We start from the raw sequence: 18,605 nt of genomic DNA on the forward strand, positions 1-18,605 counted from the left end.
GGAGGATTTAAGTAGAGTCTCTGGGTCTCTGGGAGGGCATGGAGCTGAGGAAAGGAGAAACGGGGCTCTTCTTCCTCCAGCAGCTCTAGAGGTGAAAGGTCCACTCAGATTTTTGGTTTTTGTTTTTGTTTTTGTTTAAATGAGAGCTGCTCGGCAAGTGCACAGCTAAAAATAGTCCCTGCTGGCCCGGGAGACAGGCCACTGCTTCAGGGGTCCCTCAATCATTTATTCATTGAACAAAGAGAATTGGGCCTGGGTGAGAGGAGAACCCCATCACATCCACCCCCTTCTTTTATCCTCCCCTGTATACATTCTGGAACTGGTAAGAGGATGTGGATTGTTCTGAGAGTAGAAAGGGAAAGGGGAGGGGAGGGGAAGGGTGAAGCTTGGCCAGGGGAAAATACACGGACTTTGGAGTGACAGTGCCCAGGCTATGCCACTCACTAGCTGTGTGATCTTGGACACGCTACTCAACCTCTCTGAGCCTTGGGTTCCTCATCTGTGAAATGAGGCCCACTAATCTGTGTCTTCCTCAGCACAGATGGCCAGCCTGCTGCGAGCACTCAAGGATAGCCCAGTGTAGGAGAGGACAGGCTGGAATGTTCACACAGGTCTCAAGCACACAGTGTCTCCAACGTGAGCCTTGGAAATGGAACTTAACATGGCAGGCAATGGAGAGCCGCGGACAGTTTTCGAGCCTGGGTGTGAATCAGAACAAATCCCAGGGATCATTCCTCCCCTCCCCAGGCTGGTTTCAGCAGACTGGGCACTGGACATAGGTGACGCAGAACGGGAGAAGGGACTGAGGAGGGCCAGAGAGGAAGCAGGTTCAGAGGAGAACGTGGGAAAGAGGTTAAGTCAATCAGCATCAGCAAGAGTTGGCGGAAGGGCATGGAGCCAGAAGGGCACTGGGGAGAGAGTTTGTTAGGTTTGTCGTCCCGAGGGCTCCAGGGATTAGATAACCTCCAATAAAGGCAGGGTCGCTGAGGGTGTGAACTGGATTTCTTCAATGACCTTCAGAAGAGGAGAAGAAATTTCTTTTAATTTCTTTTTCTCTTCTTTGGGCTGTGCTTTTAAAAATCCTGCTCTCCCCCTGGATGGAGCCGCTTGGGCTGCAGCTTCGGTGGGTTACAGATGCTGACAGCGATTTTCCTCCAAATAGACAAGCCCCAGACAGACTTCTGGCTCTTCCTCAATGCCAGCCGTGCGAGGACCCCACAGTCCCAGTGTTCTGCAGAGTTCTTTTAGCAGACATTGTCAGGGCCCTACTTGATCCCCTTAGCCCTCCCCTCTCCCGTGAGCCTCTGACCGCGCCCCGGGGAGTCTGACCGCATGCCTCCTCTGGCTTCAGGGTTGTGCTGGGTGAGCACAGGGCAGGCCCGCCCCGTGGGGGTTAATGTGGGCCCAGGAGCAGCCCTCCGCCGATGACAAATGGAGGCTGGTAGATAAATTCTCACCCTTTGGGTAGGAAAATTCAAAGAGGTCCCCTAGACCATCTCCCAGGGGGCCCGGCAGGAATGACCCCAGATGGTCCCTCGATGTTAATAAATCCCAGATGGGCACCACAGTAGCCTGCTCGTAGCGTGCCCCGTGGTGGCTCCCTGCCTGTCCCATCCTGTCTCACTCCTCCCTCCCCGACTGGCGCTTCTTAGAATCACCTTCCAATGGGCTACTTATACTCGAATCCTGTCTCAGTCTGTTTCTGGCTGAACCCAAAGACAGACATTGCATTCCGCCGACATGGACTTGACCATGACCTGACCTGGAAAGAAAATGTGCCTTCCCCCTTAGCTGTTCCTATATTTCAAACACACCTGCTACCCCCTGCCCCTCCCGCTGGGAGACAGGTCCCAACGCCCCCGGGGCCCAGACACAAGGGTAGCTTCCTCTCCAGGCCCTCCTCCAAGCAGGTCGTGCAGCCCACAGACTGGAGCTTCTCTGGGGGGCTCTGTTCAAACACGACTGTGGCCAGCACAGTAGGGGAGAGAGGGAGCAGAGCAAAGCTTTTTCAGAGGACCGGAGGCCGGGAACTCGCTGTCTCTGGGAGAAGGGAGTATGCCTGGTGCACGGCTCTGCCTGGCCCGCGGCCAGCTTCCCTCCCCACGCTGGCGCAATCTCAGGGGCAACCTCTTTCCCCCGCAGGGGAGTTCTCGTCTTGCACCAATGGCGTTTGAACTGAGAGCACGGGAGGGGCCGAGGCCCCCGGGGGTGCTGGGAGAGCCTCCCTGCTCTGCATCGCAGGCCGGGGCCCCCGGAGAGTTGTGCAAGGCATGCGGGCCGGCTGCTGGGCGCGGAGGACGGCTCCCAGGGCTGAGTGTGCCGGGGCGTGGTGGAGCCGGCCCTCGGGCCCGCGGGCAGGGCGGTGGCACCCAAGATAAGCCAGGGCCTGGCCGAGAGGATGATCCCAGGCAAGTGTCGCTCAGGCCAGTGGTAAGTCACCTCGTTGGAGAGGGCGCGAGGCGTGGTAGGTGGATGCTGCGTGCTTCCCGGGAGCGCTGAGGGCTCCCCTCCCCGGTGGTGTGGCCCACTTGCCCTGACATCAGGAGGAGCTCAAGCCGCGGCCTCCTGCCCGCCACGACTCAGGGCCGGGGCAACATGAGCCGGTCCAGGCATGTGGGTAAGATCCGGAAACGCCTGGAAGAGGTCAAGAGCCAGTGGGTCCGGCCCACTAGGGCCGATTTCAGCGACAATGAGAGTGCCCGGCTGGCCACAGATGCCCTCTTGGATGGGGGTCCTGAGGCGTACCGGCAGGCGCTCAGCCAGGAAGGTGAGGTAGACTTCTTGTCCTCGGTGGAGGCCCAGTACATCCAGGCCCAGGCCAAGGAGCCCGCTTGTGCCCTGGAGCCCCCAGGAGGGGCAGAGGCAGGCCCCCGGGGAATGGACTCCCACTCCCTGCACTCAGGCACCTACTTCCCCATGGCCTCCGAGGGCAGCGAGCCGACCCTGTTGCACACCTGGGCCTCAGCCGAGAAGCCCTACCTGAGGGAAAAGTCCAGCGCCACTGTGTACTTCCAGATGGACAAGCACAACAACATCAGAGACCTCATTCGCCGCTGCATCAGCCGGACCAGCCAGGTATCCGTGGTGGGGCCTGTGTCTCCTTGGCCATGCGGTGGGGGGAGGAATGGTGCTGGCGGAGGAGGAAGAGGGGGGTGGGTCCTGCTCCAAGGCACGGAGTTCAGAAGACCGGGTCTGAGGATGGAGTCAGGGATGTTATTCTGTCTTGCCCTGGATCGCTGACTTTCTGATCCCACCTGTCACAGTCCACGTCCAGACCACCCCTACCCATCACTGGAATTCCTGCAGTAGCTTCTTGCCTGCCCCTCGTCTTCCATCTTGACCCCCACCCACCCAGTCTCCCTGTTGTAGTAGAGCACTTATTCTATGCTTCAAATCTAACTTGGTCCCTTCCCTGCTTAGAGCCCTCCATGGCTCCCAATTGCCCACAGTGGGAAGAGCAAAGTCCTTATGGCTCACAACCTCTCCAGCTCCTCTCCCAGCTCCTGCCACTCAGTCCCGAGGGAACCTGCAGACTCTCCAGCCCCCCTTGCTCTGTCTTCGGGGCTTTGCATGTGCCGTTCCCTCTGCCTGGGACCCCCTCACCTTCCCTGCTTTTCACCTGACGAAGGCCTACTCCTTCCTCAGGACGCAGCACCCATGTCCCTTTCTCAGGAAGGGTCTCCTGAACTCCCCCCTGGCTAGGCCAGGCGCCTCACCTCTGTGCTTCCAAATGAAGGGGCCAGTCCACTGAGGCACACGCTTGTCCCTTGTCCTCTCAGACTCAGCATAGACCTGTCTGCCCACAAATGACTGGGCAGCCCCTGAATCCAGCTGGTGGTCAGACAGAAGACAGAATAGGCAGAGAGAAGGTTTTTCCGCAGAGTATTTACATTTTAATAGATGACTTTAGAAGAAGAAAAATAGGGGCACCTGGGTGGCTCAGTCGGTTAAGTGTCTGCCTTCGGATCAGGTCATGATCCCAGAGTTCTGGGACTGAGCCCTGCATCCAGCTCCTTGCTCAGAGGGGAGTCTGCTTCTCCTTCTCCCTCTGCCCTTCCACACCACTCATGCTCTTTCTCTCAAATGAATAAATAAGATCTTTAAAAAAAAAAAAAAATTCATGGCCAGAGCTTGGCCGGTAGAATTTCAGGCACGGTGACGGGCATTTGGTCATCAGTTCTCCCATCCGGTGGCTTCCCGCTGCAGCTGGGGAAGGGGCAGAGGGACTCCAGCAATTGCTGAAGCAATCCCCCGGCTGAGTCCTCCCCTGTCCCCTCCTCCCCACCCAGCGAGGCTTCCCTCCCTCTGTGGCCCCGAGGCCCCTGATATGCTTTGTTTCACCAATACAGCATGTTATGAATTTAAGACAACACTTAAAATCCTGAAGATTTCATCTGAAAGTAAGAAGGTGGCGACCCCCTCTTTGGTGGGTGAGTCCCCTTTGCCACAGTCCCCACCACGCCCTCTTGTCCCAGGCCTTGATGAGCTTCCCCCACTTTGTTTTCTTTCTTTTTTAAAAAAAATATTTTATTTCTTTATTTGACAGAGAGACACAGCGAGCGAGAGAGAGAGAGAGAGAGAGAGAGAGAGGGAGGGAGAGCAAGCACAAGCAGGGGGAGCAGCAGAGGGAGAGGGAGAAGCAGGCTCCCTGCTGAGCAGGAAGCCCGATGTGGGACTCGATCCCAGGACCCTGGGACCGTGCCCTGAGCCGAAGGCAGACACTTAACGACTGAGCCACCCAGGCACCCCCCCCCCCCCAGACTTTGTTTTCTCTCAGGCCCCTGCAGGCAGAGTGTGTTGATAGTCTTCACACACACACACACACACACACACACACACACACACACACACACGGGCTCAGGGGTGACCTGACCCCACAGAGATGCCAGGGGGGCTGGAACCGCATCATAGGCTGTCCACGGAAGCAGGCTGTGACCCTGCCTCTCCACTCAGAGCCAGAGGGTGGGTAGGTTTGCATGTTCCCCCTATGGCTTCAGCCTCCTGAGAGGAAAGCAAACAGAGCTCCGTGTTTTCCAGACCAGTTTCCACTCCCTAAACTAGCAGGAATTCTCCCTCTTTCCCTCCGTGCTCGCATTCCTTTATTCCCCAAAGCCTAATTCATAGCCGGGCCCTGCACCCAGGATGGCAGAGCAGAACCAGAGGCCTCCCTCCCTCTGGGGAGCTCCCTGCCTCTGCCTGCCCATTAGGGGAGGAGAAGGGGACATGGGGTGGGAGGCAGCCCTGGGTGTGAGCAACCCTCTGTGCCCGCGAGGGGAGGACAGGGTGACTAAGGCAGGCTTCACGGAGGAGGGGGCCCCTGAGCTGAGTCTCAGAGGCTGAGTAAGAGGTGGTCAGGCAGAGAAGGAAGGGAAAGGGAGAGGGAGTCCAGGCAAAGGGCAGGAGGTGTAAGAGGGCTGGGTGTCCCGCCGGTGGGAAGACGTGCCATGGAAATGACTGGCAAGAAACAAGGAGGTTTTGCTCAGAGCTCTCTAGAAGCAGGGGGCGGAGCAGGCCATGCTGGACCACACAGGAAGCACCACGGTGCGTGGGGAGGCAGAAGGGGCCAGAAGAACGCATGGGCACAGGCCCTTACTGTGCTTTTGCAGGAAAGGGAGGGCAGGCAGAGCGAACAGCTTAGGACTGGCTAGTTGGAACAGTGTCAGCAGGCTCTGGGCTGTCGGTGGTCCCTCGTTGTCCAGGACCTCCTCCACCCTGACATTCTCGAGGCGGCAGGGTTTCCTGGTCCGGAGGAGCTCCCATCTGTCTGGCAGGGGGTGAGGGACTCTCAGCCAGGATTTGAGGTCCCCACAGGATGACCCTTGCCTGTGGGTAGAGCCCCAGAGGACCAGCATCCCCCTGGTGGGGCTCCTGGGTCTCTGTGCAGCTCAGATTCCCAGAGCCGGCCTGCCAGGCTTCCTCCTTCAGCGAGGGGTCGAAGAAGCACTTCCTTCGTCTCAGCCAACCCCACCCCAACGTGCTGGCCCAGTGGATTGGCCTACTTTATTTCTTTTTTGTGCCCCTAGAGGTGTCAGCACTAATTTTAATCCTTTTCCATACCCTGGACTAAAGCATGTTTACATAGTGTTATTCTAACATGATTCATACTTGCTCATAATGCATATAAAATCATAGTCATATTTTCACTACAAACAAGAATAAAAACCTTTGCTTTTTGCACCTGGTTTCATTTATATTATCTGGGCTCAGGGTTAGATGCAGCTTGAATGATAGCTAATGTTCTATTTTTGAGCAGTGTTTTATCGGTAAAGAAACTGAGGTCCAGAGAGGGTAAGTGACTTGTCCAAAGGCTCTCAGCTCATCGCCAGTAGCACGGCGGCTGGAGCCACGGTTCCCTAACACCCCGTAGAGCACTGTGGCCTGGACTGTGTGTGACCCCTCCGTATTAGTGTCCCAGGACTGCTGTGACAGTTACCACCCCGCTGGTGGTTTAAAACAAGAGATATTTATTCTCTCCTAATTCCGAAAGCCAGACCGAACATGAAGATGTCAGTTGGGCCCTCCTTGCTCTGAAGTCTCTGGGGGAGGGTCCTGTCTTCTGCTTCCAGCTTCTGGTGGCTGTGGGTGTTCCTTGACTTGTGGCCGTCTTACTCTAGGCTCTGCTTCTGTCTTCACGTAGCTCCCCCTCTTCTCCCTGTCTCTCCTCTGGGTGTCTTCTACAAGGACACTTGCCATTGGATTTAGGGCCCACCGGATAATCCAGGATGATCTCATCTTGAAAGTCTTAATTGCACCTGTGGAGACTTTTTCCAAGGGGGAGATCACGTCCACGGGTTCTGGTGGACATATCTTTCGGGAGGTCGTCATTCATCCCACGACACCCTGTAAGGTAGCATGACCACGCAGGGGACTGAAGAGGTTATGGGCCTTGAGTCAATCCGCCTGGGAGCCAATCCTAACAGGAGGCCAACAGGATAAACCTAGACATCGTGAGCCTGTTTTTCTAAGCATCCCTTCAATCATGACCTGGGATTATTTGCAAACATGGCCCCTTCTCTGTTCAATCTGTCACCAGCCCTGTCTCTGGGAAGCAAGGACTTGCTGGAACACACCTGGGGAGGATTTACTGACCTCCTGGGGAGAGAGAAGTGTCCCTTTCACCTATACCGCCCTCAAGGAGGACGCATTTCTCTTCCGGCAGAGAGGGCCTTGGTTGCTGTTGGCACCGTAAGTTTAAATGTGCAGAGACAATCATGTGCTGACAGGGCCACGGCTCTAAAGGAGCGTGGCCTCGCTATTTCAGCATCTTTTCTGACTTCTAACCTGGGCAGTTCCTTCCCCTGTCCGGACAGTCACATCATCTGAGCAGCAAGTCAACTCCACGTGGGTACCAGACATCTCCTTGGTCTGTTTCAATGACCCTCTTCTTGTCCTGGCTACTTCCCAGATGTTGATGGACAATATATCTACATATCTGTATATACATATATATCTCTATATTCCATATACATAATTACTATATATACTATATAGTAATTATTAGAAAAATGGTGGAACGTTATTACAGGTAATGTTGAAAACTGCCGTAGTGCCCAGTCCAAACGTGACTGCTCATTTTGGCTTTGTGCTCACTTATGTGTCTACACACCACTTTCCCTCACTGGCAATCATACCGGACGGACCATCATTTTGTGCTCTGTTAACCTTTTTCACCGAATTCATTCATTGCTAATACATCTGTGTCGAGCATGGATCATACAGCAGTTTTGCTTCAACATTTCGCCACGTCTCACAGTTTTTATGTGACCATTATAATTATCATTGCTAATGGCTGCCATATCCACATGTCGACATGCCACAATTTGGGTATTAGGACAGACTTTTGATTGGCTGACAGCCGTCTAATTCTGCTCTAATCCCACTGTGTGGGGGTCCCCACCACCGAGCAATTCTCAGCCACCAGCTGGGTGTCCCAACCCAACCCATGCCAGTCCCAAGCTCAGACTGGAGACTCCAATGACCCCCTCCTTGGGTTTGATCAATCTGCTAGAGTGGCTCACAACAAAGAAACATTTCACTTTCTAGATTACCAGTTTATTATAAGGGGTAGAACTCAGGAACAGCCAGATGGAAGAGATGCACCGAGCAAGGTATGGGGAAGGGCAGGGAAGTTCCACACCTTCTCTGAGCACTCTGCTCTCCCCAAATCACCAACCCAGAAGCTCTCTGAACCCATCCTCTTGGGTTTTTAGGTAGGCTTCAGTTACACCACGAATGATTACATCATTGACATTGGCAGTTGATTCAACCTCCAGCCCCTCTCTCTTTCCTTGGGGTAGGGGGTAGGAGGGACAGAAAATTCCAACCCTCTAATCACTTAGTTGGTTCCCCAGGCAACCAGCCCTCATTCAAAAGTCACCTCATTAACATAACAAAGGACCTTTATCTCTCCGCTCTCACCACTTAGGAAATTCCAAGTGTTTTAGAGCTTGGTGCCAGAAACAAGGACAAAGACCAAATATACATTTCTTTTTATAAATCACAATACCGTGGAAAACAACCCCAAACAAGTCTAAGAAGAGGAGCATGCATTGACATCTACAGTGGGAAAGTCAAGGGTAGGACTGGCTTCCAAGCATGACTGAAACCAGATGTTCGAAGGATGCTGCTGGCAATGTGCTTGGTCCTGCTTCCGCGGGGGTGACTTCATTTTCAGGCAGGCTGTCCCCACGTGGCGGCAAGATGGCTGCTAGCAGCTGTAGCTCCTCCTCCACGAGCTGAGCAACCCCCGCTCCTTTCCCCCAGTCCCCGCAGAAGTCCTGGGCCGGCCCTCATTAGAATAACTTAGGTCATGTGAGCAGCCCTGGGCCAATCTCTGTGGCCAGCAGGGGATGCCGTGCTCTCATTGGTCTGGCCTTGGTGATGTGCCCTCCCCGCGCCCAATCCGACGCCTGGCAGTGGCCCCGCCCAAGCCACGTTGCTTGTGGAGAAGTGATTGCTTAAAGTGAGATTGGCTGGCAACAGGAGGGGTGGGTCCTTTGCAGGCGGGCGTACGCACGTCTCCCCCTTTTGCTGGATTTCTAGGGCTCTCTGCCCCCCTCCCCAGGATTCTGTTATGATAGAGGAGGACTCCCTTCTGCATCCCACTGGGGCAGCTCAGCCTTGTCCAGTCGATCTGTAGGGTCTCCACGGGGATTTTGTTCGAGGCAGTATTCCGTGGCTTAAAAACATTTGAAAACCAGGGGCCATAGAGTGCCTTCGAGCTCCACATGGCTGAGCAGCCGTGACGTTGAATCCATCCCTCAGCTCTGAGCCTGCCTGGTCACCTCCTGTTCTCCTTTTCCCCTCCTTGTGCTCCGTCTCTGCCTTCGTCTCCTTCCTCCCGTGCATGCCGCACTCCAGCAGTGGGCCGGGAGGCCGGACGGTCAGTGGTTGGGCTGGACGGATGGAGTCAGGGCGGAGGCCTCCACTCCAGCTCTGTTCCCTCGAATGCTGCCCTGGCAGAGCCCCCCATCTCATGCTTTCTCCTCCAGGGCAGCAGCAATGGGAACTGCTCTCTTAGGGCCACCGGGACTTGGGAAGCTCTGCTGAAACCAGTTAGCACCTGGCCCCTGACTCTTTTTGGTTCCACCCCTCTGCCCTGGCCCAGGTCCTGGCCATCGTGATGGATATGTTCACGGATGTGGAGATCTTCTGTGACATTCTAGAGGCGGCCAACAAGCGTGGGGTGTTTGTCTGTGTGCTCCTGGACCAGGGAGGTGTGAAGCTCTTCCAAGAGATGTGTGACAAAGTCCAGATCTCTGACAGCCACCTCAAGGTAGGGGCCCCCAGTGAGCATCCAAAAGGGATTTTGTATTAGGATAGGATAGCTTACGCCATGCTAACAGAACCCTCCCCGCCCCCCATCTCAATGGCTTAACGTAGTAAAGGTTTATTTCTTGCTCAAAGTCCAGCGTAGGACAGACAGCCCTCCCTCATCCCGTAGTTACACCGTAAGGAATACGTGGCCTCCCAGATGGCCGTGGCAGGGAGAGAGCAGAGGGATGCTGCAGGACCTGACCTGGAAGAGATTGCCTTCACTCCTGCTTACAGCCTCACGAAGATACACGGGGGCTGGGAACCGAAGGGGGCCCATGGGTGTCTCGTGAGCAGCAATCTCTGCTGCACATGCCTTTTGTCCTCTTGGCTGAAGAAACCCCGTGGCCTCACTTCACAGGCCAGGGCAGCATCCACGAGTCAGCCCCGACGGGAAGCTGATCCTCTTGGACTGAACCCAATTCCCCACTGACTTCCTTCTTCTGGCAAGGAGAAGAGAAACCCAGAGATAAGGGTTCATTTAGTCATGTCAGATTTAGGGCAGCTAATTCAAGGTCCGATGTAAAACCACCCAGTGTTTATGAGCAGGCTCCGAGGAACAGTGGATGGGTGGGTCCCTTGGTGACCCCGCTCTAGCTCGGTCAGGTCAGCCTCCGGGAGACCCTGCCATCCTCCCTTTCTCCTGCGCGTCCCCTCCTCACTGCCTGGGACGCAGCTGAGTTCAGGCACCTCCCGGAGCGGCAGGCCTCGGTCCTGGGCTTACTGGGTCTGCTTGGCCAGGATCACACCTCCTCAACAGGAGGCCATCGACAGAGGTGCAGAGAGTCAGCGTGGGCCTTGCCTCCGTGGCCCATGCCGGCCACGCCTGCCAGTCCTCTGTCCCCCAAGGGACGGTGGGATTCGGCCCTCCTCTTAACGTGTCACAGAGCTTATGGAGGGGCTGGGAATCGCTGTTGGAAGCATTGCGCATCCCCTTCCCAGAGCCTGCCCAGCCACCAGGGACATTCAGGGGATCCCAGCAGTATCCTACCTTTCTGAGATACCCGTGCTTTACCCACCTTTTCATTTCTCCAGCCTCCCAAGGGTTCTGGCTGAGGGCTGGGGCAGCAGGTTCCTGGGGGCAGGGGAAGGGACAAACGGGGCCATGATTTGGGTTGTGGACACACCTTTCCTTAGGAAAATCTAGGGTCCACTGAGGTCTCTGCAAAGGTACCCCCTCCAGCTGCACTTCCCTCTGACCAGCTTGGGGTCAGGGACTCATGTCACTAAAGCCACTTATAGGGCAAGGCTGGGCTTGCCAGGCCTCTGTGGTCCCTGGGAGCCTAGATGGAGGGCTCCATGGACATTAGGCCCTCATCTTTCTTCTGTTTGCCACTTTGTTTAAATTCTACCATCTCCTTTTTCCTCCCCCCTTCCCCCGCCATGACTCAAATAATGTCAGGACAATGAAAAGAATTTAGAAAATTCAGCCAAGGGAAAAATAAAAATAGCCAATGAGCCTATGAATTAGAGATAACCCCTGCCTGTGTCTTGCTGAGCATCCTTCCAGATGTTTTCCTAGGCAAACGTGTATCTATCTATATGCATGTAATTAGTGAATGACGCCTTGACTGTCCTTCCAACAGAACATTTCCGTCCGGAGTGTGGAGGGAGAGGTGTACTGTGCCAAATCAGGCCGGAAGTTCGCCGGCCAAATCCGGGAGAAGTTCATCATTTCGGACTGGAGATATGTCCTGTCGGGATCGTACAGGTGAGCACGGGGTTTCACCTGCCGACGGCTTCGAGGAGGCCAAGGCTGAGCCTGGTGCAGAGCACCCCCAGCCGCTCAGGCACTTACCCCTCCCAGCCCTGGGCCACGCTGGGGCTGCTTCACATACATGAGGCTGGAGGCAGGACCAGCCTGGGCAGAAGGGGGACATCTGGACCCTTCGTGGAGGGGGCGGGGGGCTTCAGGGTAGAGAGGCACTTCCAAGTTTCCTTGCAGATTACAATAGGACACAGAATCTTCTTTTTCCCTCCTCAGCTCTCTCAGGCGTGATGGTAAAGCTATGCAATTTGTTTTGGGCTGTGTGTGTGTGTGTGTGTCCTACTTTTTTGCAGAAGTGTGTCCAAATTCCATGGACCTAAGGCTGGTGCTAGGGACTGGCCGTGGCAGCAGCCTAAACTAGGAGTCAGACAACAGAGGTTCAATTCCCGGCTCTGTAGCTTCCTGGCTGGGTGACCTTGGGCAAGTCACTGCACCTCTCTGTTCCTTCATTTATTCGACAGCTATGTAGAGACCCACTGGGTACATACCAGGCATGCTTCAAGGCTGGGGTGCGGCTCTGGAGCTCCCATTCAAACCAAGGAGATAAACAATAGCCAGTCGTGGCGGGCTTAGTCGGTAGAGCATGTGACTCTTGATCTTGGGGTTGTGAGTTCAAGCCCCATGCTGGGTGTAGAGATTGCTTAAAAAAAAAAAAAAGACCAGTACAGAAAAGAGACAGTCTGTATTTGCCCTTGTGGAGCTCATCATGCCGAGGTGGGGGTGGGGCTAGCTTGCCCTTGGTAGGGGCAGAAGGAAGCAGAACTAACCTTGTTGAGCTTTGTGTCAGGCCCTAGGCCAGGTGTGATCAGACCTTTAGGAAGGATTTAATCATGACAACCCTTTGAGGGAAGCATTATTCTTCCAATGAACAGATGGGGGAACTGAGGCACGGAGAGGGTAGGTGATTGACCCAGGGCCACCAGCTTCCTTGACGAGGATCCCCAGCTCTCCAGCGTCTTCCGGGCTTGTCACCCTAATAGGGGAGGGGCCAGGAGGAGGGGGGCGGCGGGCCTGAAGACATGCAGGGCCATTCCCAAGAACTGAAGAATCCAGCTCCCGGAGAGAGGGCAGGACAACTTGGTTTGCACTCAGCAGTCAAAGGTGATCTGCTTGCCAGCCTTGAGGACGATGCTTCTCCCCGGGTCTCTCAGGGTTGTCTCTAGTTAATACAAAACACAAGTCTCCATCCCATCTTTCAATGCAGCTGTCCCTGGGCTTCAGATATTTTGGCCCTGGTTGTAGACAGTTCTCCCAAACTGAAGAGCCCTGTGCACATCTTCAGCTGAGGGTTGGGGCTGAGGAGGGAGGGGTGTGCATTTCAACATTTAAGCTCTTGTAGTAAGTCTTACCCCAGCATAGGCACCGTGCCAGGTGCGGGGGACACAAAGCTTGTCTCTGTTATCAAGAAACATGGGTAAACGGCCACAGAGCGGTGTGGTGTGTGCTCTAAGATCAGCATGAGCTAAGAAGTTGCCCTGGGGCCAACCAGGAGGGAGCTCCGGCTTCTGCTGGCAGGTCCAGGAGGTTGGTGCCTTTGGGGTTGGGCCTTGGTGGGCACAGCATGAGAACCTAACTGGCCCTGATTCCTTTCCTGCCCTGACCCACACTTCCACCTCTGAGCTTTCTCTACCTGGAACAGAAAGATTTTAAAACACAAACCAGATCAGATCACTTGCATCCTTAAAATCCTTCCATGCTTGTCACTGCTCCTAGTAAAGAAAAAAAAAAAAATCATGCTTAGCATGGCCTCTGTCTGGGCAGGATTCTCCTTCCTCCCCAGTATGCTGTGGCCACACTGTGCTCCTCCAGGTCTCTCATGCTCTTTGAGGCCTCAGGGCCTTTGCACTTGCTGTGTATTCCCTCTGCTGGAGAGGTCATTCCTGCTGTCTTATCCTGCTAACTCCTTATCTTATAGTTTCCAGATCATCTCCTAGAGAGCCTCTCTGTGGACTTGGTTAGCCAGGATTGTAAACATGATGTCAGGCCCTGGATTGGGTCTGTTTTCTTCTCTGTTGTGTTCCTGGCATGAAGTACAGTTCATCCAGTGCCTGAACATTATATATGACCATAATATTTGCTGAATGAATGAATGAATGTCCACGTAAGGTCCTGGCCATCCAGTGTAGCTAGAGGAACAAAGTGTTTTCAAACCCTGTGCATCATTATCCGTTAGCAGGATATGAAATCAATTTACTGGATGATGCCTGGAATTTTTTTTTTTTATATAATGAAATAGGATAGAATAAACATACTGAGGGCACACTGAGGTAAGGAATGTTCTGGAAACTGTTGTGTGGTGATGTATGTGTTTGTATATGTGAGTAGGTCATGTATTAAATATATTTCTCCAAGATTAGCCATGATAAGTCTGAAGAAGAACAGGCAGGGAGGACTTGCCAGAGATCAGGACGCCTCGTGAAGCTGGAGTCATCATGACAACGTGGCATTGGACGAGGAGCAGACAGACTGACAGATGGAACAGAGCAGAAAGCCCAGAGACAGGCCCACCCATGATGGGGCGTGTCAGAGTGGTGGGGAAAGGAGAAACTGGAAAAAAAAAATAATTCTCTACACGGAAAATTGGATTCCACTTCATACATACACACACACAAAAAATCACCTTCTGATAGATTAAAAGGCCTGAAATGTCAAAAACAAACTTTAAAACTCTTAGTAGAAAAGAATAAATGAATATCTTTTAGACCTTAGCATAAGGATTAGGTGTCTTAACACAGACACCCCTCTTTTTTTTTTAAGATTTTATTGATTAGAGAGACAGGGAGCCAAGCAGGGGTAGTGGGCAGAGGGAGAAGCAGGCTCCCCGCTGAGCAGGGAGCCTGATGCGGGGCTTGATCCCAGGACCCCAGGATCATGACCTGAGCTGAAGGCAGACGCCCAACTGACTGAGCCCCCCAGGCGCCCCCAGACACCCCTCTTTTGTGTTAAACACAACACAAAAAAGCCTTGACTATAAAAGATTGCTAAACCCAACTATATTACGATGAAGAACTTTGGTTCATTGAAAGATAGCTGAAAGAAAGTGAAAAGTCAGATTACAGAGTGGGAGCAGGTTTTCATGATGCCCTGACAAGATTAGTGTCAAGAACCACAAAGAACTCCTGTGAATCATAAGAGCAAAGCAGCACAAGGAAGAGCAGGTGGGAGGCGGGAGTGGGCATTTCAGCCAGGAGCAAATGCATGTGAAAACATGAAGGGGTGTTCTGCATTATAAGTGACCAGAAAAATGCAAATCAAGGCTAGAACCGGTTACCATTTTATACCTTTTCAAGTAGCAAAAAAAATAAGACTGACAATACCAAATGCTGGATGTACAGGATCTTTTCTTTTCTTTTTTAAAGATTTTATTTATTTATTTGACAGAGAGAGACACAGCGAGAGAGGGAACACAGGCAGGGGGAGTGGGAGAGGGAGAAGCAGGCTTCCCGCAGAGCAGGGTGCCCGATGTGGGGCTCGATCCCAGGACTCTGGGATCATGACCTGAGCTGAAGGCAGATGCTTAACGACTGAGCCACCCAGGCACCCCATACAGGATCTTTTCTACATTGATGATGGGATTGCAAGTCATATAGTGACTTTCAAAAGAGTTTGGAATTTTCTCCTAAAGCTGACTATTCATCTGGTTTATAGTCCAGCAATTCCACACCTAGGGTTATTTCCAAGAGAATGAGTCCACGGGACAGTAAAAGATGTGTAAGAATGCTCCTTATAGTGCTGGTCACAGCAGAAATACTGTTGAAGCAATGGGAATGCTTGTCAATGGAAGAATGGATGAATAAACCATGATCTAGCCACTGGTGGAATATTATACAGCAGTCAAAAATGAATGAGGGACAGCAACCAGAGATAACTTGGATAAATCTTAGCAATATAATATTAAGTGGGAAAAAACCCCAAATATTACATATATGTTAAAAAACAACCAAAATATTTTCTTTCCAGAATACATAAGACATTTTTTTAACAGAGAAAGGAAAGTATGGGAACTATGACACAGGATTCGGGGTGATGATTCCCTCTTTTGAGGGGGACCTGGAAAATAGGTTGCTGGGAGGGACCATATGGTTAGATGCTAGCTTTTTATTTTAGGTGGTGGATTTGTTGGTGCTTATTACATTATTTAAAATAACTAAGTAAATAGCTACAAAAATTAAAAGGGGCCAGGAATAGACCAGTCATGAGAGATTGTGACGAAGTCAATTCCATGTACTAAGGGCCAGAAAGCAATAGAAATGACGTGTATTTCCTACCACGGGTGGTGATAAAGTGTAAAAGCTAGGGCATGGAATGAAGGCCACGCAGGGTGTGAAGGAGGGGAGACAGGGACACCAAGGGACCTGAGGGGGGTGCAGAGGCCCCTGGGGTGGAAGGCAGAGAGGGCGTGGGAGCCTGAAAAGTCTCCAGGGCACCCTTGGACCTGTTTCGTTGCGTAAAGCACACAGTTGCTTGGCCTAATCTAGTCTGATTTCAAACAACACAGGGTGACTGACATCTTAGTGTAGCCAAGAGTCCCGCTGTCCCCACGTTTGCCGCCTTCCCTGCCACCTGGCTGGCCCTAGGCTCAGCATCAGCTGCTCACCTCTCTGGGGTGTGTGGGTGGCTCCTGGTGGGAGGTGAGGTATAAACAAAGCCTCATTGTTCTTCCCAGGATTGGCCCAGCCTTGCTTGGGCCCCACCCTGCCTCACAGAGCAGGGACTCTGCAGGCTGGGCCGGGCTGGAGGTGGGGGGCTTGTCATTCCTGTTCCTGTGGGCCCGCCTTGTGTTCCCTCTTGCACCTCCTGAAGAGCATGGGATTCTCCCTCCCCTCCCACTGAGGAGCAGCCCACGTTTTGCAGCTGCCTTCCCCAGATCCCCCTTTGGTTAGAAGAGGCAGGGGTTCCCACACTTCACAGGGGGCTTCAGCAGCTAGGGGACTCATCAGCACAGAGTTGGGGACACTGGGACTCAGCTGTCGCTTAGCCGTTTGGGGCTTCAGCAGGGAGAGGTGAGGATCTGAGCACCAGGAGGGAACCCTGAGGCCAGAGATCCAATCTCTTGTCTTCACTGTTCACCTGCAAACATTTGCTGGTTTCTGCACCACGGTCTTGCCATCCGTGAAGCGGGTACCAAGGTGGCCCTCCGGGGGTTCTGCTGGGATGAAGTGAGCAGGCCAGAGGAGCGGAGGGCTAACGTTAAGTCGTTCCCCCGAGTCCTGCATGAGCCCACATCCCACCCCCCACCCCACCCCCCCGCTGCAGCAGGAGCCTCCCTGGTCCCACCCGTCACTCTCCTCCTCCCCTGCAGCTTCACCTGGCTCTGCGGACACGTCCACCGGAACATTCTCTCCAAGTTCACGGGCGCCGCGGTGGAGCTGTTTGACGAGGAGCTCCGCCACCTCTACGCCTCCTCCAAGCCGGTGATGGGCCCCAAGTCCCCCAGGCCGGTGGCGCCCCTGCAGCCCAGAGCAGGCCGCAGCCCCCCGCCTGGCCGCCTCAGTGGTAGTAGCTGCTCGGCCAGCGACCACACGTCCTCCGACCCCTTCAGCAGCCCCTCGACAGGCAGCAACCCCCAGAACCAGAGTCGGCCGGCGGCGTCGGCGCCCAGCAGTCCCCTGGCCCCCAGCCCCCCTCCGCCCCCCAGGCTTCGGCCCCACCATGGCCCGTGGGGGGCCCTGAGCCCACAGGCGCACTTCTCCCCGAGGCCCCTCGCCCCCGCCCCAGCTCCCTGCAGCAACCTCAGTGCCTACAGGCCCACGCGGCAGCAGCTAGAGCAGCTTGGCTTGCTGCCCCGGACGGGCCACATCTGGAGGCCATTTCTACAAGCCTCCCCTCATTTCTGATGGGTCGCTTCCCCCCAGCAGCCCTCCCAGGGCCGGGGCTGGGCATGCCTGGACTGTCTGGCCCAAGGACCCCACCTCAATGACTAGCAGCTTTTGAACTTGCTTCCCTTTGGACTAAAAGTGCTTGGACAACATCGTTGCCTGTGTTTGTTCCCAGGCCTGTGACCATTCACTTGCCAACACCCCCCAGTCCCAGGGGTTCCCTCTCTAGTTTGGCCTATGGAGCACATTCCAGAAAGTTCTAGGGAGGTGGGGGGGTGGGGAGCTAGAGGACAAAAGCATGAAAATAGAGTCCTTTTCTTCCAAAGAGCAGCCAGCGCTTTAATAATAATGTTTCCTGAATCTCTGTAATATAAGAAGGGGCAGATGCAGCCCAGGTTTCACATATGGGTAAACCGAGGCACTAAGAGGCAGACTGTGGGTGTGACCAAGGTACTCCTGTTTCCCAGTGCCCGGGAATGGCCCACTCTACAGAAGGTATGGGAACATTTCGGGATGTTTCTGGGAAGGGTGGTAAAGGCATAGTAGTGAGGTATCCCTGGGGCCGGTGAATTAGGGATAAGGCCCCAGAATGTGCCACTCTAAGTAGTGTGGGGTCGGTTGAAATTGTAGCCCCCAAGGATGGGGCAAGCCAGGGTGTCTATGGGATGGAATTGAGCCAGGCGGTTCATCAGCTCAGGTTCTGGCTTTGGGGAGCCTTGGGCTGGTCTCGAGGTCCCTGAGTCTGGGCCAGTCCCAGGGGCTTGTGTTGTCCAGGATCTGGGAACCGCCCTGCAGCAGCGCCCTGCAGCAGCGCAGGGCAGCCCGAAGCAACCAGGAAGGGTTCGGCATTGACCTTGCAGCCCCCTTGCAGTCAGAGCCGGGGACCATCTGGCTTGTTGACACCTGAAGCAAGGATGCTGGGCCCTCACAAGCCCCATCATTCATTCACTGTCACATTCACAGTGCGCCCTCTGTTCTGGAGGTGGTCCCAGATCTTGGGGTACAAGGAATACAGCAAGCACAGGGAGGGCCAGGCAGCCCAGTTTGGGGAGGTCAGGGGACACTTCCCAGAGAAGGGACAGTTAAGGAGGCCTGATGAACAAGGGCATTAAAGGTAGAGGGAGGGTTGGGGCCCAGGCTGTCCCAGCCTGACAGAAGTAGGCACAGAAGCCCCGCAAGCATCTTCCTGTTTCTGTGACCTCCCC

General features: G+C 54.2%; 1 protein-coding gene across 1 annotated transcript; it reads left to right on the forward strand.

The window, feature by feature from the left end:
* Positions 1 to 2,595: 2,595 nt before the first annotated feature.
* Positions 2,596 to 17,418, forward strand: FAM83A (family with sequence similarity 83 member A). The gene is made up of 4 exons (XM_032415469.1): positions 2,596 to 3,075; positions 9,608 to 9,775; positions 11,400 to 11,524; positions 16,884 to 17,418. Exons 1-4 carry the CDS (start codon positions 2,596 to 2,598, stop codon positions 17,416 to 17,418), a joined length of 1,308 nt encoding a protein of 435 aa, XP_032271360.1.
* The last annotated feature ends 1,187 nt before the right edge of the window (positions 17,419 to 18,605 follow it).

This window comes from Phoca vitulina, unplaced genomic scaffold (genome assembly GCF_004348235.1).
Source record: "Phoca vitulina isolate PV1807 unplaced genomic scaffold, GSC_HSeal_1.0 scaffold18, whole genome shotgun sequence".
In the NCBI taxonomy this organism is placed as follows: domain Eukaryota; kingdom Metazoa; phylum Chordata; class Mammalia; order Carnivora; family Phocidae; genus Phoca; species Phoca vitulina.